Source organism: Pelecanus crispus, chromosome 1 (assembly GCF_030463565.1).
Source record: "Pelecanus crispus isolate bPelCri1 chromosome 1, bPelCri1.pri, whole genome shotgun sequence".
Classification (NCBI taxonomy): domain Eukaryota; kingdom Metazoa; phylum Chordata; class Aves; order Pelecaniformes; family Pelecanidae; genus Pelecanus; species Pelecanus crispus.
In genome coordinates, this window is record NC_134643.1 from 215452159 (window position 1) to 215479014 (window position 26856).

The window sequence follows — 26856 nt, forward strand, 5'->3', positions numbered from 1 at the left end:
GTTTTATGATACTAAGAATTGGCCTCATGCTGTAACGTGAAAATCCATTTTTCACAGAGGGAAAAAAAATTTCTGTTAATGCTTTTCTTCATTTTTAGCACGCTCTGAAATCATGACAGATAGTGTCACCGAAACATGAAGATCTCAAATTTAGCATTGTAAGCATTATCTTCAGCTATGCATCAATTCTGCTGTGCAACTTCTGTTTAAAAGTAATCAGCTGGGTGACCCAGATCATTTGATGGTGCAGAAGCCAAAGTTATTTGTGTGGCTGTTCCTGCAGAGTCCTTGCTCGCTTAGGTTGCTCTTGTTTCGTTAGGGGGATGGCTTGTACGAATGAAAAGTTTCTTTTTTAAGCAGGCAGTAATCATTTTCCCTTGTTAGTGGTCGGACAGAGCTGTGTTTCGGTACCAGAAGGAACTGTCTGGTAATGGAATATTCACTTCATCATGGGGCCACGCCACTTTTGTGTTCCTGAAAGTGTGTTGGCTGGGGAGATTTAGGGGAGGGAGGGAGGATGTGACTGGGATTAAAGCGTTTTGTTAATCCTCTGGGCAGGCTTGCTCTTTAGGGTTCAGCTCTCTTACTCAAATTGGCAAATCTCTGCTCGATCCATCTTTGTCACCCACACAAGTGATTACATAGAACATTTTGCTCCTTTAGAGTCTGTCAAATAATGAAGATTTTTTTAACTATCATTTTACATTTAGCGTTTAAAATGGAGCGTAATAATTGTGCTTGAGTGTGAGGGAAATAGTGCTGTACAATCACTACCGCAGTTGCATAAAAACTGTTACAATCAGGCTTTTTTTTTTTTTTTTAAAAAAAAAAGCCCTCTCCTCAGACCCAGGTTTGCAAGGTATTAGGTGCCTAATGCGACACAAACACAGGAGCAGATTTAGCTTCTGTCTCGGCATGGGAGTTGGGCGCAGACTGGTCTAAGTGCTTGTGTAAATCCTACCCAGGTAGCAGCCATCTGAAGGGATGAAGGTGTTTGTCATAAAAGATGTGAGGATTGTTATTTTTCTCTCTTACACCTGCCAAAACTGAAACACAAGGAGAAAAACAAGTGACAGAGTTGGACCTGTGTGGCTGGAAAGGCTGCGTGCAGAACTGAGGTCTCTGAAGAACCCACCTAGAGCTCTGTGCACAAGTATTCCTGTTTGTAAATCTCTCCCGAGCTCCTACTGAAATACTTTTTTGAATTCCCATTTAGCTGCATCTCTAAGCTGGCCAAATCACCTTAGAAATTGGTGACCTTGCTGATGCTACGCTAGGAATGGCCAGACCTTTCAGCTGCAGGAAAGAAAATCCTCCATCCAAAATGTGATATTTCACCTTGAGGTAAAATCAGTTATGGAGTAAGGACAAAAAAATAAATCGGTGTTTCAAGGGGTAGTCTAAAACAAGTCTTGTCCTTTATTAAACGGTACCCAGGGTTTGTTTAGCAGTATTACATGCAGTTCAATCATTTATTTTAAAAAAAACCCAAAACATTTGTATGGTTTCAAAGGTAGGAAATAACATGTTATCTATTGCTTAGACTCCACTTTTAATTAAGGGTTGAAGTAAGGATGATGTTACTTCAGCCAGCTTGTCGGTCCCAGGCTCCCCGTGCTGGCTGGGGCAGCACATCAGGTTTCCTTCTGCTCCGTCAGGAGCTGCCATCTCCTTGCGGTGGCCACCGGCTCGGCCGCAGTGAAGCTGCAGTTGCACGAATAAGGGGGGATTAAAGCCTCGTGTGGGAGACCCTGCCCGGCCGCTCCTGGCTGCCCAGAGCCGCTGCGTCCCTTCTGCTGGGACTGCGCAAGCAGAGCGCTCTGTGCCCGCGGCCGGGGGCTTGGGCAGCACTGCAAGCAGCCGTCCTCTTTCACGGGAGGGAAGGGCGAGCTGTGTCAGGGGGCCGGGGAGCCTTCCTCTTGTAGCCACCGCTCCGCACTTAGCCCTGGTTCCCTGCTGTCGTGGTTGAGCCCCAGCCAGCAGCTCAGCACCACGCAGCCGCTCGCTCACTCCCCCTGCCCCGATGGGATGGGGGAGAGAATCGGAGGAGTAAGTGAGAAACACTCCTGGGTTGAGATAAGAACAGTTTAATAATTGAAATAAAGTAAAGTAGTAGTAATAATAATAATAATAGTAATGATAATATACAAAGCAAGTGATGCACAATGCAATTGCTCACCACCCGCCGACCGATACCCAGACAGTTCCCGAGCAGCGATCGCTGCTCCCCGGCCAACCCCCCCCCAGTTTCTATACTGAGCATGACGTCATATGGTATGGAATAGCCCTTTGGGCAGTTTGGATCAACTCTTCTGGCTGTGCCCCCTTCCAGTTTCTTGTGCACCTGGCAGAGCATGGGAAGCTGAAAAGTCCTTGACTAGCATAAGCAGTACTCAGCAACAACTAAAAACATCAGCATGTTATCAACATTCTTCTCTACTAAATCCAAAACACAGCACTATGCCTGCTACTAGGAAGAAAATTAACTCTATCCCAGCCAAAACCAGGACACCTGCTAACCAGGCTTCCTCTTGCCCCTTGGGTCCTCACCTCCTCCGCTTTCCACCTCTTGGGCTTGATGACTCTTCCAGCCCCCGTCCAGCAGCTCCGGCTGCAGTACCCAAAAGTAATCAGCCCAGTAGCAGAAATAAGTAACGAGCTGATGAGATTGTTGGTTTTAGTTCTTCTTGACTCTGATGCTGGTGTGTCCTGGTGATTAGGAGCCGCTGGTTTGGGGGCTTTTTAATGCTAAAATAATCTGAAGAGTATTGTCTGCTTAGGTGTCTTGTGTCCTTTTTCCCCACTGCTGGCAGGCAATTTGAATACAGTGTGTCCTGATTTTCTGCTGGTTTGTTGTCTGGTTTTGTTTTTTTTTTAATGTGTGAGTAATATCCATGGCCCCAGGGAAAAATTTAAATTATAAAAATTAATTCTTGTTGATTGTTTGAATTTCAAGATGTTTTGCTGTTCCAGAAATGTTACAGTATCAGTAGTAGGTTAGACCAGGTTAATCCAAATTGGCTTGCAAACACTTGTAATTTTGTATTTGGAGAAAAATTATTCAGCTTAACATGGCTAATACATTCATGCCGTATGGTTGGTGATAATAAGTTCTTTAGACGTCTAGACGTGTGATTACACTAAATGCAGATAAATGAAATCTTTTGTGCATGTGTTTCATGTAGAAGGAGCTGCAGAATTGCAATACTTGGCAAGCGCTGGTGTAGCTGGAGTCAGGGCTGCCGTTTCTGGCTTGCAGGAATAGCTGTGTGTAGCGTGAGGAGCTTTTAATTGCTGACTGCTATGGTCAGGGTTAATTTTACAAAAAACCCGAGACAGCCAATTGCCATAAATTCTGATTGGAAGATTGTTGATATGTTTTGAAGGACACCAGTCCCCACAAGTTTCACTACAGCCTTCTGGTACAAAATTCCCTGCTTAACCGTAGCTGACTTGCTTTAAGATGCTGGCAAATGCTTCAGCATTGGTATGAGTGACTTCAGCAAGCCCACTGATTTATGCTCTTAGGTTTTGAGGTTGGCTCTGCAAAACAGTTCAGAGTAACTTAACCCAGAAGGTAGAATGAAGAGCACTTTTATATATAAAAAGCAATTTGGATGATGGGCAAGGAGGAATGTAATTGCTCTAGACGTCAAGCCAGGGTATTAAATTTGTGAATTTTTATTATGTTGAAAAGTGATATCTTTAGGGTTGTCTTCAGTAGCTTGAACTTTTTAATGTTTTGTTCTGCTTGAAACCTTAGCTTTTCAGTGTCGAGTTGGAGCACTGCAGTGTCAGAGAGAAGAGGCAGTCTCTGTGAAATGGATGTTTCAAACAACTATACCAAGCCATCACTCATTTTCTTGACTTGGCAATCGAGATGGTTTCTTTCTAGCCAGCAGATTTCTGCTTTTCGGGGCACCTTTCCTATAGTGAACTTAAAAATAATCTCATCATCCCATGCAATTTTATTATTGAATTTTAAATTGTGAAATTCATAAAAGGGAAGTTACAGTCTCTGGCTAGTGCCAGACTCCTGTCATGCTGTTGTGGACTATGGATATTCCACTTTTGCTAGTCTGTCAGTCACTTCTATGCTATTCCTATAAATGTCCCAGTTGAGGGAGTCGCTGACTTTCCAGTAAAAGCAGTAGATGAACTAGTTTGGTGCTTGTTTCCAGCCTTGGCAGATAGAGGGGCCAGGCTGAGCAGTTACTAGAAACGGGAAGCAGCTTTAGGAGGATGCATACAGTGTGCAGCAGTGAGCCCTCTCCTGTTCAGGGGAGACTAAGGATGGAAAGGAGACTCTTGGCTTCCATTTGAGGAGAAAAGGTGAGTTTCCAGTTCTTCTGCACTGTGAGGTTTAGCTTGATCGCTAAGGTTCCACTTCCCACAAGGTTGAAGTACCTGTGGGACATCACTTTCTCATTGCCCTTCTATAGCTACCTGGTCTGAGACATTTTAAATGGGCAGTGCTAACTAGACTGTTAATTACACCCATCCCAAAAGTACATTATTTCCTTCCTCTCTTTGCTTGAGTTTTGCCTTCCCAGTGTGCAAGCAGGGTGATTACTGGCTGAGGGAGGACGTAGCTCGGTAACGTGAGATGATTTGTTCTCATGGGCTGTGCACGCCACAGGGAACAAGACCCTAACGTTGTAATCCTGGCCCTGGCCCTGACTTGCTGTGCTTTCTGTATCTGTTTCTTCCTTTCCATAATTGTCAGTAGTCACCTGCCTTCCAGTGAAGGCCATGGGTGGCAGGTAGGAGGCTTGGCAGTGGAAGGGCGCAGCTGTGGCTCTCTTACTCCGCTTGCATAACGTGGGCTGTAGAATTTTGTCTTACGCAGCTGAGCACTGTTTTTTAAGTGCTGTTTCATACCAACATGACCATAGCAGCACATACAACATCCCAGACCTTTCCTGTAGGGGAGTGCTGTCTCTTGCAGCAACTGTCTAATACTGGCAGCTGTGTCCGGGCTCCTGGCAGCAGCAGGGACCTGGCAGCAACTTGCAGAGATTCACCGCTTCTGTTTTATGGTTGGGTTAAGATGAACCCTAAGGCTCATCTCTCTGAAAACTGTGGGCCAGTTTCTGTACAAGTCCATCTCTGCCAGTAGCAAAGCCAAGTAACCCAGTCTATTGGAAATGTATTTGGAGATTGATGCCAGATTCCCAAACTGGAGAGCATCAGCTTGCGATTCAAGTGGTGCTGACATTTGCAGGAAGGCTTTCTGTTCTAAGCCGTCAGATGTTAGCTAGTGTATGTAATTAACTTGGTATCATTTTGCTTCAGAATGAAATATTCATTCAAGAGAGACTTAGAAAAAAATCCTGATGTTTTTAATGTCTGGGTAGCAAGTGATGCTGCATAGAGCAAGGCATACATTTATTGTTAGAGAGATTGGTTTCATGGCAACTCCTGTTTGTTACTATGGTACACAGAAAGTCCCAAAGGCTTTTACTGTCCATCACTTCTTGGGTCTTGTGAGTAATCTGGAGACAAAACCCTGATGTACATTAACAGTGGAGACAGAAAACAGTATGAAAATGGTTGTCTAGTTACCCCAAAGGGCAAATGTAAAACTTCATTTTGTATGGTAGTTTTTTCTAGAGTTTGGTAATAAAGTTTGTGACCAGAGCAGGAGGAGAACGAAACAGAAATGGAAGGGGTAAAACAGAGATTTCTTTTGCCCCAGAGGAAATTCAGGAGTTGGTTAGAGAAGTGATAAACAACAAAACCAAACCAGAAACCCATAGCTTGCAGAAGGTAGAATACCAAAGACTGCCCTGAATCAGTAGGAGAGCTGAGGCTTTACTGAGAAGAAAAGTTACAAACATTTAAGAAATGAAGTAGTCCCATTTGATTAAAAGACTGGAACAGGGTGTCGTGCGTAGCTGCTCCATCCAATTCCTATTTACCTCCCTGTTATGAAGTTCACTGACCACTTCTGGTCTCTCTAAATCTGTTATGTATTTTTGATTCTAATCATAGAATCATTTAGGTCGGAAAGGACCTTTAAGATCATTGAGTCCAACTGTTAACCTACCACTGCCAAGGCCACCACTAAACCATGTCTGTAAATGCTGCATCTTGCAGAAGGAATTGATTCTTTCTAAGACTTGAACTTTATTGTTTCCTCTTGAAAATCATCCCGATCACCAAAATTTCCCTTTTATGCTTTATCAAAACTGAAATGAAGTGTTTGCCTCAGAGTCCACGTTTAATTGGCAAAGTTTATGATCAGAATAAACAACTGCTTGAAAGGTGTGTGTGCATGGGATGCAGAATCTGTGAATCCAGCTGAACACTGAGATCCTGTCACGCTTGATGGCTGTTTTTTTGTTGTTTTTTTTAGATTGCATCCAGGAAGGACCATGTAAAGACAGAAATACTGACCCATTGGTTTGCTCTTGGTTTCCTAGTGCCACATGGTTGCTCTGATAGTCTGGGCACTTCCATAAGTTTGAGTTAGAGTTATTTGACATTTTACCCTGATTGCTGCAATGTCTCACCAACCTAATTGGCTGGATGAGAATCACAGCAGGCAGGTTGCTGCTGTTATGAGAAAGGGTGAAAGCTCCTGTGTAGTTGCATGTAACCTATAGGTGGGGATTCTTGTTTTGTGCATCAGCATTTTAGTTCGGTTTTGCTTCTGTCAGGCTGACAAATAAGGTTGAGTGCTAACACCAACAGAAAACATCCCACTTTCAGTGAAAACCACTTCTCTTTTTTTAAAAAGTAGTCGTAAGACAACTTGTAGCATTAACCAGAGATGACACATCAGGAAGAAATTGTGTCTGTGGTGAACTGAGCGAGCTTTGCAGCTTTGCTCATTGACACATCCTCCTCACCTACAGCAGCACACTAAAATCGTCTTCGTATTTTGATATAAAGAAGGAGGAAGGAAAAGAGGCAGTTACCCACTAATTCATATGTTTTCTTCTGAGTATGTTTGGGAGTGATGGAAAACCATCAGTTCATAGTTTACTTTCAGTTCAACTCAGTATTTGACACCAGTAATTGTTACCCTCCAGATTTGTGTTTAGATACACCTGGCCTGCGTCCAGCTATTGTGCCGCTGCAGAAGTGGGGGATGTGGCAAAGAGGAAAACAGCCAAACAGTTGGCATCCTCCCTCCTCCCCGCACGGTCAGTGAATTGCACAGCTGTAAGCAGTTTAGGGGCGAAAAACTTGGGGTATGGAAATATTAAGCACCTACTAAATCTCTGTATTTCAGAGAGGCTTTCGTACCGTGCGGTGTTTTTGTTCACCTCGCTTTATCGATACTTCTGCTTTTAAAAATTGGTCTAGTAGATGCTTCAGAGCAACTACCTTATTAATGGCTGCTTGTCTGCACCAGTGACTTGTAAGCAGGCTGGTTATCGTTTGGGATCTTTTTCTTATAAAAATGACAGCTGTAATAAGAGTGATGGCACTGAGTCATGTTATGATTTAGACTTTGTTCTATGGCAGCAGAGCCAGAAGTGTAAGTTACGCAGCTCTTTCCCCACATTTCTTCCTGTTAGAATACCCTTTAGTCCAATAAATACCTGGTGAGGATGATAAATGCTTAGTGCTTTTCCTTACGGCAGGATGCGTGCTTGCCCTTCCTCATTCCGTAGGTTTGTGGGGAGCCACAGACCCTTAGCTGGGAGCCTGCTGCTGTCACAAGAAGGGGCAGCTGGTACTCAGTGTTGACGCAAGACTAATTCCTTTTATTTGCATTCAGTCTTTAGCTGTGTTACCTTGTTTGCCTTAGAGGATAAAATGTATGGTGCTGGGTTTCGTTTCTGGCTTAACAGAGTGCAGGTTCAGTGCTCCTGAACGAATACCACACCGTGATGAACTGCTGTAGTTCTTGTGGGGAAAGTGTTATTGATGAGCTGAGCGAGCGCACCGCGATTCTGTTCCCTTCAAAGAAGCTGCGTAGATATTGGTGCCAGTTGGATAAAAAATTTACCGAGTGGAGCTGCAAATGGTTTTAATAACTAGAGTATGTGTAGATCTTGCTCAAAAGGATTGGTTTTTTCCTTCTTTTGTAGTTGCTTGCACAGCCAACCACTTGAAGGAGAAGGACTTCTTCAACCCCTTGTTTCAAAAGACCTTGGACTATTTTCTGCTGCGCAACTCCCTTCGCTCCCCCGTTTTGGCGAACAAAAGATCCTAAGAGGAGGATGAGGCAGCTAAGAGGAAAACCCAAGAAAGAGACCTCCAAAGATAAAAAGGAGAGAAAACAGGCGATGCAAGAGGCCCGGCAACAAATCACCACTGTTGTGCTTCCCACACTGGCTGTTGTAGTACTGCTGATTGTTGTATTTGTTTATGTAGCGACTCGCCCAAATACAACTGAATGATGCAGCTTTTCAGACTTTCTAGCTTTGGGGTATTAACAATTTTAGCAAGAGCCAAAAGGAACTCTCTGCCACTCTTTCAGTACTTTACAAAGGAACTTGCTGGCATTTTCAGTCTTTCTCTTGGTTAGGGTTCTGCAGTTTCTCCTTAGGAATGTAACATAAAACGTATTAGTGAATGTGCCAGTACGTTTTATGGTCCAGTTTATGTGCCTTTCAGACTTTTAAAATGGTGTTTTTCTTAAATCTGTTTGAAGCTCTATATTGTAAAAGGAAATCGTGTTCTGCTATAAATTTGTAAAAAAATCAGCTTTCAGCTTTTCTCACTGCTATCGATAACATTGCTCCTGTGAGCTCTTGTATGTCTATTTCAGAACTTCCAAAGAAGTACATTTCTTCTTTGTACTTAATGTCATATGAAGTGCTTTGATTCAGAAAGGATATATTTATTTTTTGAATAAAAGAGAGGAGTCTTACTTGGAATCTTCAAATTATTTTGCAAAAAATGTGACTTATTGTGAAAGCCTACATTGTGTAATAATTTTTTCATTAAACACTATATAGTTCACTCAAAAAGAATTTCTTCAACATGCAAAGTGAATACTTCAGGATCTGCCGGCAGGAATTTTACGTAAGTTGGAAAGGGAGATTCTCCCAGTTTATGGTGAAGTAACTAAGAACAAACTACATAAACACAGATAGTTGTTTATCTGAATGTTAAATATTTAAATCTGTATAAAATGGCAATAAAAATGTGATTTGGGATACAGCCCTTGATTTTTTTTTTTTTTTTAACAGGAAGGAAAAGTAACATTAGTGTAACTTAGGTCTCTGATCTGTTTGAAGTGAGCTGCTGTCCTGTGACATCGTCCTCTCCCCCTCACCTAAAGGAAGCTGTGAGCACAGCTTGGGCAGTTGTATTCTAAGAAATCAAACTATAAATTCTGATCAAAGTGCTTCAATAATCCTATATTATTCTACAGCCCTTTATCATCCAGATATTTTAAGGCACTCAGTAAGCATTAACCTTCAGAAGACTTTGGGGAGGGAATTTGAGAACTCTTGGCTGCTGATTAAATACAGGCCAAACAAGGAAGAATGCGATGCTACAGTGCACCAAAGCGTAGCAGGAAATGCTTCTGTGCCGAAAGTCAAAGGGCCCTCGAATCTTTGCTTCACGTGCTGTCTTTCGGCATGGGGATGGTCCCAGGGAAGTCAGTGGGATTGCTCACACATGTGCCAGCGAAAGACCGTGCCTTGCTTCCTGCGTTACCCCTGCGTATTGTTCCTGTGCAGAATGCTACTGCCAACCAAAGTTGTGTTGCAAAAAAATAATTTAGGCAAGCAAATGCAATTCCCTGCCCTAAGGACGAGAGGAAATGGGCTTAAGCTGCGCCAGGGGAGGTTTAGGTTGGAAATTAGGAAAAATTTCTTCATGGAAAGGGTAGTCAAGCATTGGAACAGGCTGCCCAGAGAGGTGGTGGAGCCACCATCCCTGGAAGTGTTCAAAAAACGGGTAGATGTGGCACATGGGGACATGGTTTAGTCTAGTCTACCCTTGATTGGTTTAGTGTGGACTTGGTAGTGTAGGTTAATGGTTGGACTGGATGATCTTAAAGGTCTTTTCCAACCTAAACGATGCTATGATTCTAAGGCACGTGTTCCCAAAGCGGGGTGAGCCCATGGCCAGCTCTGAACTAGCCCAGTTCAGAATGAGATGGATTCCCAGTGATGCTGGATGGCCACAGCCTGTGATGCTTGCTGTGCCACTGCCGTCGGTAGTGCCTAGGATTAAACTGGCCCTGCAGACTAGGATGGTTTTGAAATACAAAGTTTGCTAAAAACTGAAAGGAAGCATTTGGATGAGCTGTTAGGCTGGGTTTTTTTCTCCCCAACTTGCAGCATAGTTGGGATATACGCACAGCAGGCTACGCAGACAAGGTGGCTGTCGTGGTATGCCCAGATGGGTTTGCCCACCGAGTGACCAGCGGGCTGGCTACTGTGGAACCCCGGTGCTCACCGAGCCATGCACGGAGACTGTAAGTTAGCTGTGTTTGGTACCGAGAACGCCTCCTTCAGCTGGAGAGATCTGAAATGATGCGTCTGTAAAAATAATTGCCATCGTCTCCCAGCTGTTTCTGCTCTCCCAGGCACCAAATCCTTTTTGTCCTATTTTTATTTTATCCTCGGTCAGGGATGGCTGCGACGGAGCTGATAGTTTGCCCTTTTTTGAAAGGAGGTGTTCAGCTTGAATGAAATTTCTGCCTGAGGAAATGAACAAAAGCATGTGTAGTTTAAATATGTGTGTTCTGCAGGGTACTTGGTGTCTCGGGCGTCTAGAATAGAAGTAAACTTTCTGCTAACCTCTTCCATAGATTTCACCTCCTCATCTTCCTCTTCCATAGATTCTTAACCAAAGTTTTGCTGTCCCTGCTCGTTCTGGGGGACTTTTTGACGGCTCTAACAAAGCCCTTGTGACTTTTCCATCTCCGAGAGCAGGTTTATTTCAGTCTGTTCTACCTGCAGGGCTCTTTTATCAGCCCAAGCAATAACTTTATAATTCAGAAAGCCTTCCCCAAAACTGCTCAGAGCCCTTATGTGAGGTTTTTTCCCTTCATTTTCTGCAAGAGTTGAGTCTGTGACACATAAGAGCAATTAACTGGCTGATGACAACTAAAGAGGTAAAAGGTCAGTTGGCTTCGATAATATTTAAGATTACTTCTGTAATGAGATGTTTCATTTCTGCTGCTTTTTCTTATGCCCTCCCTTTGTCCCTTGTCATGTGCAAATTCTTCAGGTCACAATAATTTTTCAAGGCCAAATATTTATTAATATGAACCTATAGCTTAATGCTAGTAAAAGATATTGCGTATTTCAATTCCCTGAAATGTGCAATTTTACTGAGTGCTAATTGAGAGGAAAGTAGTGTTACACATTCCGAATTGTTCCTTATGCAGAAGCTAGAATTGATTTTAGTTTGAATCTTTAAAAAACAAAATATGTATTTTTCTCTAGTAAGCAATGAAGTTGGAATATGACATTTTCTACCAAATTCCCTTTTACTAGTATTGGATGTAAGAATGCGCATTTGGAAAAATGGTATGGAGCCTGTGTAGACAGAAACTGTCAAAAATCCCTGGGAAATAATCAGGAAGTAAATTAATGGCAGTTGCCCAAATGTCAACTCCTGTGAACTTCTCAGCCAAAGGTGTAACTGTGTCTCTGGTTTTTTAACTGTATGTATTACTCCAAGTGTCAGGTGCTTTCAAAAATGTTTTAGAAATAGGGTTTCAAACCTTTTCTCAGCATACAGTAGCTTGTGGGCAAAATTGAATGATTTATTACAAGCATTTTACCAGAAAACTCATGCTGAGGTACTTCTTCAGCAGTGTCTTACGATACGGTTTCCAAGAGTGCTCATTATCAGGTGAAGTCATTAAAAACCTGCCATTGCTTTCTGATAAGTTATAGAAGCAATTTTTCAAACCCAATTTTTCAAAGCATAAATCAAATCTGAGTCAAATACTTAAAGATCAAGGTTTGAATGGAGTTTTATAAATGTTTTCGAAGTGCTAAGAAAATAAAGGAATCATGTCAAGTATTCTCGCAATGGGTAAATGCCCGTCTGTGTTATAAATGGCCCCAGCTCCCCAAAACCAAGTGAGAGAAGCCAGCAACACTGTCTGTGGTCTGAAGGAAGAGCTACACATACTTTCTGAGCTCAGAGAAATTGGCTCTCGGTCTTCTGTTTCAATCCATTGACAAGAAAATGTTTACTTATTCACATCCTGATGTTCAGAAAACAGCGCTTTTAAATACATGTGGCAGAGAAAATGCACCTTTCTTTTTTCAGATCATTTATGATTGGTGCCTGAATAGTATGCATGCAGGTTTGAACACTCCCGTAGCTCCGGAAGATGTGAACTAGAGACTGCGCTTTGATTCTCTGGTTTGGACCTGCATCACAGAGATGTTTCTTACCAGGAGAAGTTTCTTACCAGGAGAAGTTTCTTACCAGGGCAAGTAGTTCAGTTCACGCACTATGCAAAGTCCTGCCGTCCGTGTCCCAGCCGAGTGTCTTCATCATCACCACAGATGGAGCTGTTAACTGATGTCTTCCATGCACCACCTTTATTTGGTTGAAAGGTTTCAACCAAAAAATTCTTGTTACGGTGCTTACATGGGATACCGAGGACCAGGACTTCCGCAGGAATTCTTGCTCCATCTGGGATTGTACAAGGGTTCACATCAAGTAAATCCTACATCTGTTGCAGTAGATTCAGTGACAGGATGGCTTAGTGTCCTGGTTTCACCTGGGATAGAGTTAATTTTCTTCCTAGTAGCAGGCATAGTGCTGTGTTTTGGATTCAGTATGAGAATAATGCCGATAACACACTGATGGTTTAGTTGTTGCTAAGTAGTGCTGACACCAGTCATGGACTTTTCAGCTTCCCATGCCCTGCCTGGTGCACAAGAAGCTGGGAGGGGGCACAGCCAGGACAGCTGACCCAAACTGGCCAAAGGGCTATTCCATACCATATGGCATCATGCGCAGTATATAAATTGGGGGGGTTGGCCAGGGAGCAGCGATTGCTGCTCAGGAACTGTCTGGGTATTTGTTGGTGGGTGGTGAGCAATTGCATTGTGCATCACTTGCTTTGTATATTATCATTACTATTATTATTATATTATTATTATTATTACTACTACTTTACTTTATTTCAATTATTAAACTGTTCTAATCTCAACCCAGCAGTGTTTCTCACTCTTACTCCTCCAATTCTCTCCCCCATCCCATCGGGGCAGGGGGAGTGAGCGAGCGGCTGCATCGTGCTTAGTTGCTGGCTGGGGCTAAACCACGACCCTTAGGACCATTCTTTGCATGCAGACATGTTCTTGTAAGGTAACTGGGTAAACACGTTCTTGATAAATCTGTTTCAGAGCCCCTAGCAGTTTGGTTAAAAGTAGATTAGAGGAACAAACCGATGGGTTTGCTGGTTTAGGAAGGGACACTGGAGCGCAGTGTATCAGTGTCTGGGGGTGTTGCTCAATCCACTAGCAGAAATTTAGATGCAGTACATTAAATTACAGCCCATTTATGGATTTGAGGGTCCATGTGATTAAACAGTAACCCAGACACAGTGAACTTTGAGATCTGAACCCAATACAGAGGGAAAAACAACACACGGTTCCCACACTGGTTTGGACAATCCAAAGGAGCTCTGCTATGAACAATCTTTAACCTAGCATTTTCTCAGCACACTGCTGTGTCCGAGAAGAAAAAAAACTTCCCTAGCACAAGGCAGTTGGTGTAGAATCTAGTAGATAGCTATTTTGCATAGAATTAAATGGGGGAAAAAGTGATCGTGAATGATATAATTGGCTGTTGTGTGTTGTAAAGCCAGACAGGAACGTAATCCCATCAGCCGTATAATACAGGGTAAGGACCCTCCCTCAGAGCCCTCTGCCCCCTGCCAGCAGTTTGGTCCCTGGGAGACCCACAGGCGGGAAGCAGCAGGACTGAACGGAGCCGTATAAAGAAAACTTGGATGACTGGCACGGCATACGATAGGTGCACAGTCACCTGGGCTCATCGCATTAGACACTCTCTGTTGACGGCCTCTTCCTCATTCCCACTGGTGTTGTTTAGTTTTGAATTATGAAGTGGGGGTGGGCTTGATTCTGTGCGCTCTTGTGCCACTGTTAAACCAGGAATTGCAGCCAGTTACACTACGATAAAGCCACAGCGGTGAGGCTGGGGGTTTAGGCACTTTCTGTAGTACCGCTGATGACAGCAGAGGTTTATTAGCCTTTGACTGGGTAAGCTCAAGCCATTATTTCAGTCTACCCATCGGAAAAGCAAGAAAGCTGCACCTGTGATTTTTCATAACGTTTGTCCATTTTTGTGTTCATTTGGCACGGTGTTTTGCCGCTGCTGTTTGCATTCCTCTGCAGGGTTCAGAGTACCCACCATCACTCTGACACTCTCCCATTCTTATACTCCTAAACTTCCCATACAAAAAAGAAGAGAGTAAGAAACGGTAGGAAGAAAATGCGCTCAATACCCAACTTTCACGTGAGCCACTTTTATATGTTTCTGTTCAGTTACTGTTGTTTCACTGACAGCCCCATCAGAGTAACTTTTGGGAAATGAATTGGACAGCAATAGTCTGGCAGCTCTTTTACCACCAAGTATTTCAAAATTACATCTCGATGAAACATGTTGGCAAGTGTGTGTACATGACCTCTGTTTTTCCTTCAGCAAAAAAAGCTGGTGGCAGCCTGAACCATTGTTCTTTTTATTTAAAACAAGTCTTTCAACTGGGAGAAAAAAAAAAACGCTTTTTGGTAATTTTGAAAAATCGTAAAAGAAGTCCAGCAGCTTACAAGAATTTTCCATTGCCCAGCTATTCACAAAGTCGAATAGAAATCTTCTGCGTGTTTTGGCTAATCCTTAGCTCCCGAACATTGTACCTTGTCCTGTCAAATGAACGTATGATTAATAATTCATTTTTTTCATTTTTATTGGTGCTTTCAGACATTCATAGCCTTGGACCCTTCTGATTATTCCTTTTTTTGACAATTTACATACATGTCCAGTCCCCGTTCGTAAGGTATATAATTTCTCAGTCTTTATTATTTCTGCTGTCCACCATCCTTTAAAAAGTTTTCCAAATAACTTGAAATGTGGTACATGTTGTACACACTTTTTGGCATGATAACATCAGGAATGTATTTTCCTTCAGAAACCTCTCACCAGTTCAATCAAGTTTCTACCATTTAACACAGTTAAAGTATTCAGAACCAGCGGTGTGGCTCTGACTATATCTGGCCGCAATGGGCTCTTGTTTAAATTGGGGATTGTTAGATGAGGAACTTTTGCTGATTTTGGCTGGCGAAGAGAAGGGTGACCTTTCAGGTAAGTATGTGTTAAAAAAAAAAGGCACTTTGATCAAACCTGTCTCAGGACATTTGTGGCATAATATGTTCTGAGCAGGAAATAACAGTAAACAAGCAGGCTGTTCAGATACAGGTACTTTGCAGTTTTCAGTGCTTTTCACGGGGAGTTTATTATATGGCATTACACAAAAGCCAGGCTGAAACTAACTCTGTTGTTTCATCAGCCAAAGTTAGTAGCTTGGCCTGATCTGAAAAAGCTTTAGAAAAAACTCTTACTCATTTTTTGATAATTTCATTCATTCATTCATTATCATCACACAGACATGTATCATGAGAGGGATCCTCAGGCCTGGACTGGACACAGACACATACCTTTCTTTGAAGACCTGGAACGTACTGTTTTGTTCTATGTTTAAATCTTGCAGTGGCGAAAGAATCTGGCAAAATGGCTAATATCCCATTTTTTTTTTCCTTTTGCCCTTCTGAAAGACAACATTTTGCTGTCTTTTTGCTTCTACAGATCTTTCCCAGCTTAAAATTTAACTTCATTTCCAGAGGTTCCTAAATTTCTTCATTAGTTCTTTTAAAACTCCCAGATGCATCTTCCCTTAAGTTGAGGACGCATATATATTTAGTTTGTTCAGATGTCCTTCCATCATGTTTTTATTCAGTCCTCATTCCTCTAGCTGAGTCTAGTAATTTTCCTGAATTTTCCTGTAAAAGGTTCTTTGATGTCCTCATTTTCATTACTCATTTTATTGCAAACCGAGCCAAACTGGTATTTAAAATCTTGGTATTTTGTGTAAGTGTGATGTATTTTGTTTTAATGGAAATATAGCTTCCAAAAACAATTTACATTTTTGCTGTGGTCTTGAATATTAATGAGACTTCTTTTACTCACAAACTGGCGCTGTTTGACAGTCTGGTATTATTTTTATCCAGATTTTTCCAGGAAGCTGGCAACAGTGTATGGTGGAAATCACTTCTTGAGTATCTCTTTCACTGAAATTGGTGGTTCATCAACACTGTCTGTAATTTCTGTTTCGCTTGCACAGCAACAGAATTCAGTATGAATTGCAAATAAAAGGAATCTCAACATTATGCAGTTTTTCAGCACATGGAGTTGAATTAACTCTGCTCAGTTTTATGTTTTCTTATGTTGTAGAAAAATAAAAAGAATTTAGGCCCTTACCTAAAACAAGTTGTCTGAAGTTAAAGGTTTTTTCCCCTATTCCAATGTAGTTAAACAACGAGCCAACATAGTATCGAAGCATCAGTACCCAAACAGGTGCTTTTTAAGACAGGATTTAAAAATCATAAAGTATTAATATAAAGTATGTAAAGCACCTGAGATCAGGCTCTGGCCCCAGGTGAAATCTATAGGTCTGGTGAAAGGGGCAATACAGGTGGCTTCAAAATATGTGCTTTGTCTATTCATGTTCCCCTCATGGACCTGCATGGCTTAAAGCATAAGAAAGAAAGAGCTTAAACTTCTCATTTGAAGAGTCCCAAGGGCTATTTCTATAGCCAAGAATAATCAGAGCACAGATAAGCTCTTTATGCTAGGAGCTATGACATGGGTAAAGGCCCCTGTTATTCTTGTTCTCTGCAATCTAGAGAATTTCTCTTGGCTGATTATATTTTCAAGGGAATAATTCCACTTATTAGCCCTCTGTACATCACAGAACTGAAAGTATCTTTCTTAATTTACAGTGCTGCAACAGGGTCTCTGCTGCACACAATTTAACTATGCAAAACCAACCTGTATATTTTAGAATATGTTTAGAGTATGATATTTTGTAATGTAGTCAAGTTACAATATACCTAAATCTGTAGGATAATGATTATCTTACTGAAACCTTGGTGTTAAAAATACATGCTATTGGCAATGTGCCTAAATACATTAAGCAGCTAGTTGCAGATTTTAGTTCTAAGAAACTCATGGGTGATTACTTGGTTTTATTTTCTTAATTGTGTGACTGGCTTAAGTATGCCTGCTTTGCTGTATCCTGGCATACCTTTTTATAGTATTTTCAGAATGTCTTTGCAGTTCTTCAAGGTGCAAATTTAAACGTTCTTCAAACTCTCTTGTATGTTTCTCTTCCTCTTGAAGGAACTTTTCTGTTCTTGCAAGGAAGGACATCTCAGGGGGGGACTGAGCAACGAATAGAAAATCGTGGTTAGCAAAAACCAGCAAGTACTACAACACATTTGCATTATCAGATTTTAGATTTGAAAAACCTCTTAACCTATAGCGGCTAATAACGCTGTAACGCTTTATATGTCTCCAAGAAAACATGAATTTGGGCATACATTTTTAAAGGCATTCAGGTGCCTAGATGACATAATGTGAACATGATATTTGAATACCTGTGATATTCACAGCATTAGGATGTAGATTTGCCATTAAAAATTTAAATATCCCATTAGACAGAATTAAGCTGCTTCAGAACCTCCAAAATCTTTGGATCACCTAAGGGTTTTGTTTGTCACTGGTATAATTTAGACCAGGATGGAGGACAATAATCTGGCTTTTGGAATTACAGAATATAACTAGTGTTGGGTACTGCTGACTGCCTCCTGTAATTTTAGCTCTCTGCTTCTGTGATGTGATGCCTTCTGAGGAAAGGAAGAAAACTTACGCTCATTTCAGTACTACCAACTTCAAGCCCTGATATTCTGGAGAATGTACTAAATTTTATTCGCTGCAAGTAGTTCACTGAAAAAATCTTCTTTCTATTTAATGAGCATTTAGTAGACTGAGACATAAACCATACCAAAATCGGTCTTAAAATGGTTGTCATGGGATGCAGAATTGTATAAAGCGAAGGACATGAGTGAGTCTTTGCTGGAACAAGTTCTAAATTTTTAAGCAGCAATTTTTGTTAATTCTTTTTGCTAATACTCAAGATGCATTCATTGGAATGTCTTTATCAAAACAAATATGAAATAATTTTTCTTTCCCTATAGATATTATGCTTGTTTAAATGGATTCAGTGTTTATTTGTATAGATATATACAATTTTACGACATGGATTTTTAACAGTCTATTGAGAAAAAACTTAGTATAGGAGCTGTAATACTGAGTAAGAGAAAAATAATTTTCTGTCTCTATACTACCATATATATTGAGAAAGATGACTGACATTTATTATCTTAATTAAACCATATGTTAAATAGTTTTAATAACTGATTGAGTTATTAGTCCAGAATCTCTGGTTTTGTTTTTCGTAGAATGTAAAAAGGAGAGTTTATCTGTCAGCACATCAAATACAAATCACAGAATCACAGAATCATGGTTTGGGTTGGAAGGGACCTTTACAGATCACCTAGTTCCAATGCCCTTGCCATGGGCAGGGACACCTTCCACTAGACCAGGTTGCTCAAAGCCCTATCTGACCTGGCCTTGAACACTTCCAGGGATGGGGCATCCACAACTTCTCTGGGCAACCTGTTCCAGTGCCTCACCACCCTCAGAGTGAAGAATTTCCTCCTTATATCTAAATCTACCCTCTTTCAGTGTAAAGCCATTACCCCTTGTCCTATCACTACATGCCCTTGTAAAAAGTCCCTCTCCAATTTTCTTGTAGGCCCCCTTCAGGCACTGGAAGGCTGCAATAAGGTGTCCCCAGAGCCTTCTCTTCTGCAGGCTGAACAACCCCAAATCACCCAGCCTGTCTTCATAGGAGAGGTGCTCCAGCCCTCTGATCATTTTGGTGGCCCTCCTCTGGACCTGCTCCAATAGGTCTATGTCCTTCTTCTGTTGGAGGCCCCAGAGCTGGATGCAGTACTCCAAGTGGGGTCTCACAAGAGTGTAGTAGAGGGGCAGAATCACCTCCCTCAACCTGCTGGCCATGCTTCTTTTGATGCAGCCCAGGATACGGTTGGCCTTCTGGGCTGCAAGTACACATTGCTGGCTCATGTGCAGCTTTTCATCCACCAGTACCCCCAAGTCCTTCTCCTCAGGGCTGCTCTCAATCCATTCTCCACCCAGCCTGTATTTGTGCTTGGGATTGCCCCAACCCATGCGCAGGGCCCTGCACTTGGCCTTGTTGAACCTCATGAGGTTCACATGGGCCCACTTCTCAAGCTTGTCCAGGTCCCTCTGGATGGCATCCTGTCCCTCAGGTGTGTCGACCACACCACACAGCTTGGTGTCATCGGCAAACTTGCTGAGGGTGCACTCGATCCCACTGTCTGTGTCACTGACAAAAGATGTTAAACAGTGCCAGTCCCAATAGCAACCCCTGAGGAGCGCCTCTTGTCACTGGTCTCTGCTTGCTCATTGAGCTGTTGACCGCAACTCTTTGAGTGCAACCATCCAGCCAATTCCTTATCCACTGACTGCTCAACCCGTCAAATCCATGTCTCTCTAATTTAGAGACAAGGATGTCATGTGGGACAGTGTCCAGTGCTTTGCACAAGTCCAGGTAGATGACATCAGTTGCTTTTCCCTCATTCACCAATGTTGTAACCTTGTTGTAGAAGGCCACCAAATTTGTCAGGCATGATTTGCCCTTAGTGAAGCCATGTTGGCTGTCACCAATCACCTCCTTATTTTCCATGTGCCTTAGCATAGTTTCCAGGAGGATCTGCTCCATGATCTTGCTGGGCACAGAGGTGAGACTGACTGCCCTGTAGTTCTCCAGGTCTTCCTTTTTTCCCTTTTGAGAAATGGGGGTTATGTTTCCCCTTTTCTAGTCAGTGGGAACTTCACTGGACTGCCACAGCTTCTCAAGTATGATGGATAGTGGCTTAGCAACTTCATCTGCCAGTTCCCTCAGGATCCATGGATGCATCTCATCAGGTCCCATGGACTTCAGGTTCCTTAGATGGTCTCGAACCTGACCTTCTCCTACAGTGGGCATTTCTTCAGTCTCCCAGTCCCTGCTTTTGCTTTCTGTGACTTGGGTGATGTGGCTTGAGCACTTGCTGATGAAGACTGAGGCAAAAAAGTCATTGAGTACCTCAGCCTTCTCCATATCCCAGGTATATAGTCTCCTGTTTCCTGCCAGAGAGGGCCCACATTTTCCCTAGTCTTCCTTTTATCACCAACGTACCTATAGAAGCTTTTCTTGTTGCCCTTGACGTCTCTGGTCAGATTTAGTTCTATTGGGGCTTTAGCTTTTCTAACCTGATCCCTGGCTGCTCAGGCAATTTCTCTGTATTCCTCCCAGGCTACCTGTCCTTGCTTCCACCCTCTGTAGGCTTCCTTTTTGTGTTTGAGTTTGTCCAGGAGCTCCTTGTTCATCCATGCAGGCCTCCTGGCTTTTTTGCCTGACTTCCTCTTTGTTGGGATGCATCACTCCTGAGCTTGGAGGAGGTGATCCCTGAATATTAACCAGCTTCCTTGGGCCCCTCTTCCCTCCAGGGCTTTATCCCATGGTACTCTACCAAGCAGATCCCTGAAGAGGCCAAAGTCTGCTCTCCTGAAGTCCAGGGTAGTGAGCTTGGCTTTAAGTGATTTAAATATTCAAATGTTTTGTGGAGAAGGCCAATTCTATTACACCCCTAAATTTTTATTCTAGGCTCCATTGTATCAGAATGGGGTATTCCCTATTTCCACAGCAACTAGAGGCAGACTTGGTCTTTGCTTTCAGCTTCAGCTTTCAGCTGCCCTTTAGCAGCTTTTCAGGCCAAAAGATACTAACTAGAGAAATGCTTTAAAGCACTATCCTAGTCAAACTCTTTGCAGCAGACCTTGAGATGAAATTTAGAGATCTCCTATAGGAAACCCCTTTTCTTTTCAAAGTGCAGCAAGTAACCAATAGCTGGAAATAAATTCTGAATGTAATACCATTCTTCTAGAGTGAGAGAGGCTTTCTGATATACAGGGCTCCTAAAATTAAATTCACAGATAAAGCAGAATCTTCCTTTTCTCAGTCTCTCCAAATTAGAGTTTTAACAGGGCAGGGAAGAAAAAGTGACTTAATTTGCCATGCAGGAATAAGGAACCCAAAGGTATTGGATCACTTTGTGCCACAACACTCTTCTATCAATGCCTGCACTGGCAGGGATAAGAAAGAATGTTAATCTTCCAGTGTTGGAGAAACTCTGGAGGGAGATCACCTGCCTTCTGTTTTTTCTCATGAACACATGCATGATTTCCCACCATAAATCATCATTGTTTTCATATGAAGAGTTGTTCCTGAGATTTTGAATGCCATGGCTATGTGCACACTTATTCCTTCATGGGCTAGGTCACAAATACATCTCCCTGTGACGTTTGGATTCAGTGATAGAGTTGGAAGTACTATTTTGAAGTATTTGAAGAAGGTTTTTTTATATGACGACAACATTGGATTTGGAGGCTTTCCTGACAGAATCACCATGTGTTTCGCTTACTGAATACCAGCTCTGAAATCACTGATTCAATACTGAGCAAATAAAATACTTCCAGTGAGAAGTGTAAGAAACTGTGAATCTGAAATATGGATTTAGGAGGTGTCATCACCTAGAGAAAATAGTCATGTCAGGCTTTTCCATATGGACAGCAGATTTACATGAGTGCTAGTCTTCAGAAATGTTATATCAAGTTATGACAGATTCTCAGAGATTCATTATAACAATGTTTACAATTGCTGACTTGTCATTAGAAACATATTGGCCTCATGATCAAGCTATCTTCCTAAAATGCTAGTGTCCTTTGCTTCAACTGGTACTTACTTTGATGTTTTTTTGTCTTGAAATACACTGTAAACTGCAAATGAGACATTTTTGAATTTCCTCAGAGTTGAGAGAAGAATTTTTATCACTTAGAATAAGCATTAGATCATGGTTCCCTACAGCTCCTTACCTGAGAGTCAGACATCACTGACATCATTTTAGATAGGTCCCTAATGCACTGTTTTTTAGGCACTTTGTCAGAAGGTTGTATCTAAACGGGTCTAAAAGGCAACATTTCTTGTTAGCAACTAAGCTTTGCTTTCCAAGCCTCTGGTCTGTTCTTTCACTATGTTCTTTATTGTCTTTATTTTCAGTGCCTGAGGAAGAAAAACCATAAAGAAACTGCTTTAATCCATGTCTCAGATGAGATTCATAGTCCCTAGTTTTGAATTTCTTTTCCTCAGATAACACTTCTTTTATGGCTTTCGGTTTTCAAACTGGAGCTGGATAGAAATGGGCTCATTGTTAAGCTTTCAACCTAACTTGTTTGGGTAGTTTGGCAACGAGGACTCTATTTTTTCATTTCTACAGTGTCAGCTGATCCAATATTTCTCTGATGTAGACCAGTACTGAGAATCGCCTTTTTGCTTCATCATTTGCTGGAAATGAAGGAGTGCACCTGATAGAGATGAATATTTCCACATATGAAATATGTGCTAAATTTGTCTTCTCCTTAAGCAAGAAATACCCAAAGTGCTTATGAATTAACTCTGGATTGCTGGGGAGAAGCACTTCAGGAAGCTAGGTCTATTCTCTCTCTCAGACTGCCTAATTAATTTGCCTAGAGTTAATCTCTTTCTTGCCCCATTAGTTGTCCCAGCATTCTTCGATGCACGTTCAGCAGGGCAGCAAGAAAGCTTTAACACTTGGGATATTCTAACATTTGATAGTGGTCAAATCATGAGTGGTCAAATCCCAGAGTGTTCAAGTCTTCTCATGTTTAGCCCCTTCTAATTACCAGGAACTTTCTTGTAACACTAAGACTAGAAATTGGTCTCACCGTGACTAATCTGGGGGCTTTTGGGGGTAGTTTCTTCTAACCTTACACTGCAATACCTCTTAGGCAGCAGGTACAGATGCCTCCTCTTCCACATGCTTCTGCTCATATATGACAATCAAAATTGAGATGCCTAGGAAATTGCCAAGCCGTATAGGAAGGTTTGTAGAGGGCCTAAGTACCTAACCAGCTAGGTAATCGTAATACCTAACAGAGGCATGGACCACAGCATGCCTCAGGGTAGGCTCAAGACTGTCAAAATCATTCCTCATAATGTCCAGTGGTAGAATTTCCACAACTTTCCATTGCAATCTATTTATTAAGCAATTCCCCATTGGTAACATTAGGAAGTTTCCTGGTGCTTAATTTAAATTTTGCTTGCTACAGCTTAAGTCCTTCTTGTCTTTCCAAGTCTTGAAAGCAAGAACAGACAATGTCTGTCCATCATCTGCAGAGAAACAGGAGAAGGTATTTGCGACTACAAGTTAAAGATCCAGATTGGGAAGCACAATGTACATAACTGCTTGCTCCAGATGAAATGGAGAAATTCTGTAGAAATGGACTATTCTGAACTGGCAAATAATCTTACTGCCTTACTTATTTACTTATTTATTTATTAATTTTCTGTGGGAAAGATTAAACTTGAAGCTGGACATTGGACTGTTCTATGGAATAGCCTTCCCATAGACTGGGAATGGATCAGGCAACTATTTTCTGAAGTTCATTTCAGAAAGAGCACACCCCAAAGTACTGTTCAGAGAAAGAGTATTTCCCTAGATTTGAAAAGCCTTGAAACAAGAATTTTTGGGGTTATGGGAATTTCCAGTGAATCCCAGCTGAGCCTTCTAGTTTACTCTAAGGCAGGAGTGACTTTCTCTACACATGTAACCTCTAAGTAGGAATGTGAAAGGACAGAGGTTCCATTTACTAAGGCTGCCTGAAGACTCTCTGCTGGGAGGAGAGATGTAAGTCTGTCTAAAGCCCTAGAGACTATATTCTCTCATCCCTAAATACCAACAGAGTGATTTTGGTGGGTATCAGGACATCACCTGCAATTCCAATGTTTTCAATTGGTGCTACAAATATTCTTCAGAAAAATGGCCCGTGATAACATTTTCAAAAGTTTCGAACATACTGGAGATTTTACTTAGGTGAAACATCAGTCCTGAAAACTCCGTCAAAGAACTCTGGTTTACAACATATTGTATATTTTTTTCTTCTTTCTCCTTGATGCAATGGCTTTCCATTTCAACACAGAGATCTAGAGTAACAGACTGTTGAAATAATCTCTGTACTAAAGCTATGGTATCCAGTGTCAGTCTGAGTGATGATTTAATTTTGGTGATCTTCTGAACTTGTACCTGCTTCAATGCCACTGATTTGGACTTAGACACTGTATGAGAATTATCCCTCGCTCATTTCATTATGTACTTTGCCCACACACCAGCTGGAAAGTGTTTTCTTTATAATCTAGTCAACTGTCTTGGCATCGACCCTGTCCTAAGTGCCAGCTGGGAAACAGTTCCCCTGCAGCTTGCAAAAGTGTCTCAGAACGGACGTTTTCCCTGGGCTGGCTGGAAACAGAAGCTTTGTGGTCTGGTGTCTCTGTCTGACACTTCTGACAGAAGAGAGGAGGAGAACTGGTGTTTATCAGACTCTCCTGAAAAAGTCCAAATAATTCTTTTCACGATTAGCAGTTTAAAGAGGAAGACTCCCAAGCTATGAGAAACCAGTAGCCAATTACTTAAATTCCCGTGAAGCGTAAGAAGAGAAAAATGGAAGTGAGGTCAAACATGCAGGACAATGTGGTTCTCTCCCTGTTCTCTGACTACTGGAATACAGCTGCCGGGACCATGGTCAGTGAAGGGCTGCACTGCAATCCCTGCTTCCCAGGTAGGCCATCACTATGGTGCTGCCCATCTACAGTGAGATTCTGGACTAGGAAGACAGTCCTCCAGCAGTCATGTCTCCAATAGGAAAGGATGTGCATCCATTTCTTAAGTGGACAGCAGAACCAGGGTACAACAACCACAAACTGCTTGAAGCTGATTGTTGGTGTCATGATGCCTCTTCTCTCCTACTTCAGGTGATGAGTGGCAAGAAAATCGCCTATTGGTTCCCCCCAGTAAATGCTGAAGTCTTTCCTCTTCTCTCTCTACAGGCTCAGCCACACATCTGCAGTTCAGGATCTCCTGGGTACAAAGATGCACGTATCACAGGTGGACAGAGAGATGGCTATGCTCCATTCCTTACTAATCTTTTAGTTCCATTATTTAATGATGGTGTGGTTGCATGGTTCGAGGTCTGGAAAATAAGTACTAAGTTTTCAAGTGGAAAAAAATAGGGGCCTGTAGTGGATGCCTAAGGAAGAATAGAAGATACTAAGGAAGAAGATAAAGCTCAAATCTAAAAAGAGATTTAAAGTCAAAGAATTATTGGAAGTTTTTCCTAAGAAGTTGCCCTAGGCAAAGTGGGATTTATCCCACTTGTCATGGAGGTTGGTAATCTCCAGCCTATGAAGACTGAAAGAAAGAATGCTGCACTATTACTCTTTCATTTAAAGAAAAATAAGGATTACGGGATTACAGCAGTTATCATTTCTGTTCCTTTTCAAATACAATAGCTTACGCATAGAAAATAGTTGCTGCAATTCCTCTAATTTCATCCATCAATCGAATGCTGTAGAAACTTGATTTGTCTAACAGCACTTAAGGCAGTAAGTTTGCAGGCATTATGGAAATACACTTAAAGCAGAGTGCCTTTACAGAAGGCAATATGAAGCAGAGTGCCCCAATATAGAAGGCAATGAGCTAAAATGTAGAAATCTCTCTCACAGTCCCATAATGGCAGGTAATTATCACCATTGTTATTAGTATAGAGGTATGGCCCAGTAGGGGATGTATAATCTCCAGAAAAACTGCATTTATGTTAGGATAGAGTATTTCCATTTTTGCTGGGCTGGCACTGTATAAATAATAATGACAACAGGGGTGATCTAATTTTTGGCTCCTCCAAGGCTGCACTTGGTCCACAGATGGATCTTTGAGAATATATGTGTTACAGAAATATAGATACTTACTGTTAATTTGATTTCTTCTGCATTGTAAGCAGAGGTCAGTAAGCTGCCTGTTCTGCCCTTTTCAGGAAATGGCCCACCAAAGCCCAAAGGATACCCTGTTGGTGGTGAAGGAGGTTTATAATCTATGTCCTTTTCATGACCTCTGTGAAGTGTATGAGAAGATAAAGTGCTGTCACTTTTTGAACCAGTGATATTGCCTTGGCCATATAAAGCAGGACTACAGTTTCTGTGGTATCCACTGGCTGTGAGCATAGCAGTCTGTTGATGTTCCACTTCCCACGCATCTTTCTTTTGAAAAGTTCTGAAAGAGAAAAAAAAATCAAAGTATGAAAACCAGTTAAAACTCTAAGCTATCACAGCAAAGCCAAGGTTTTTTTTTTTTTTTAAAATTTGTTTGTGCAATTTTGATTACTTAGCTTTTCAAACTGCTTCACGCATGAAGTTATGGGCATAAGATTAAGCATTACCAAGCTGCAGCAATCTAGCAACTTTCCACCTAAGTTACTGTAAATGTCTGAGTGTGCATTCTCTGTCTGCTTCAGCTGTGACTTAAATCACGCTAATTTAAACCCTTTCACTGAGCTAAAGTTGAGTAACCTTGCCATATAATTGTGGCAGGACAAGAGCTAAAACACAAACTCACTTCAGGTATTGAAGATACCAATACTCCTTAAGTGTTTGTTACCTATCCTTTGCCAAAGGTTACTACCCCTTTAGCTTTTCAGTGGAGGAAGCTATGTAAGCACTCTTCAGCCATGTCTTGATAACTCTGCTTAGAGTGTGATAGGAACTAGAGTGAATTCAGCCACACAAGGAGAGGAAATGAAAAATCAAAGTGTGAGATGGGAAACAAAAACTTG

At 41.8% G+C, this 26856-nt stretch overlaps 1 protein-coding gene across 1 annotated transcript in view; it reads right to left on the reverse strand.

Moving 5' to 3' along the window:
• Positions 1–17238: 17238 nt before the first annotated feature.
• Positions 17239–26856, reverse strand: part of DEUP1 (deuterosome assembly protein 1) — a 46842-nt gene continuing 37224 nt past the window's right edge. The window contains exons 12-14 of the mRNA XM_075727320.1: positions 25997–26138; positions 21052–21093; positions 17239–17409 (exon numbers count right to left, since the gene is read on the reverse strand). Coding sequence (XP_075583435.1) covers positions 17239–17409; positions 21052–21093; positions 25997–26138 — 355 coding nt within the window. The remainder of the gene's footprint in view (positions 17410–21051; positions 21094–25996; positions 26139–26856) is intronic.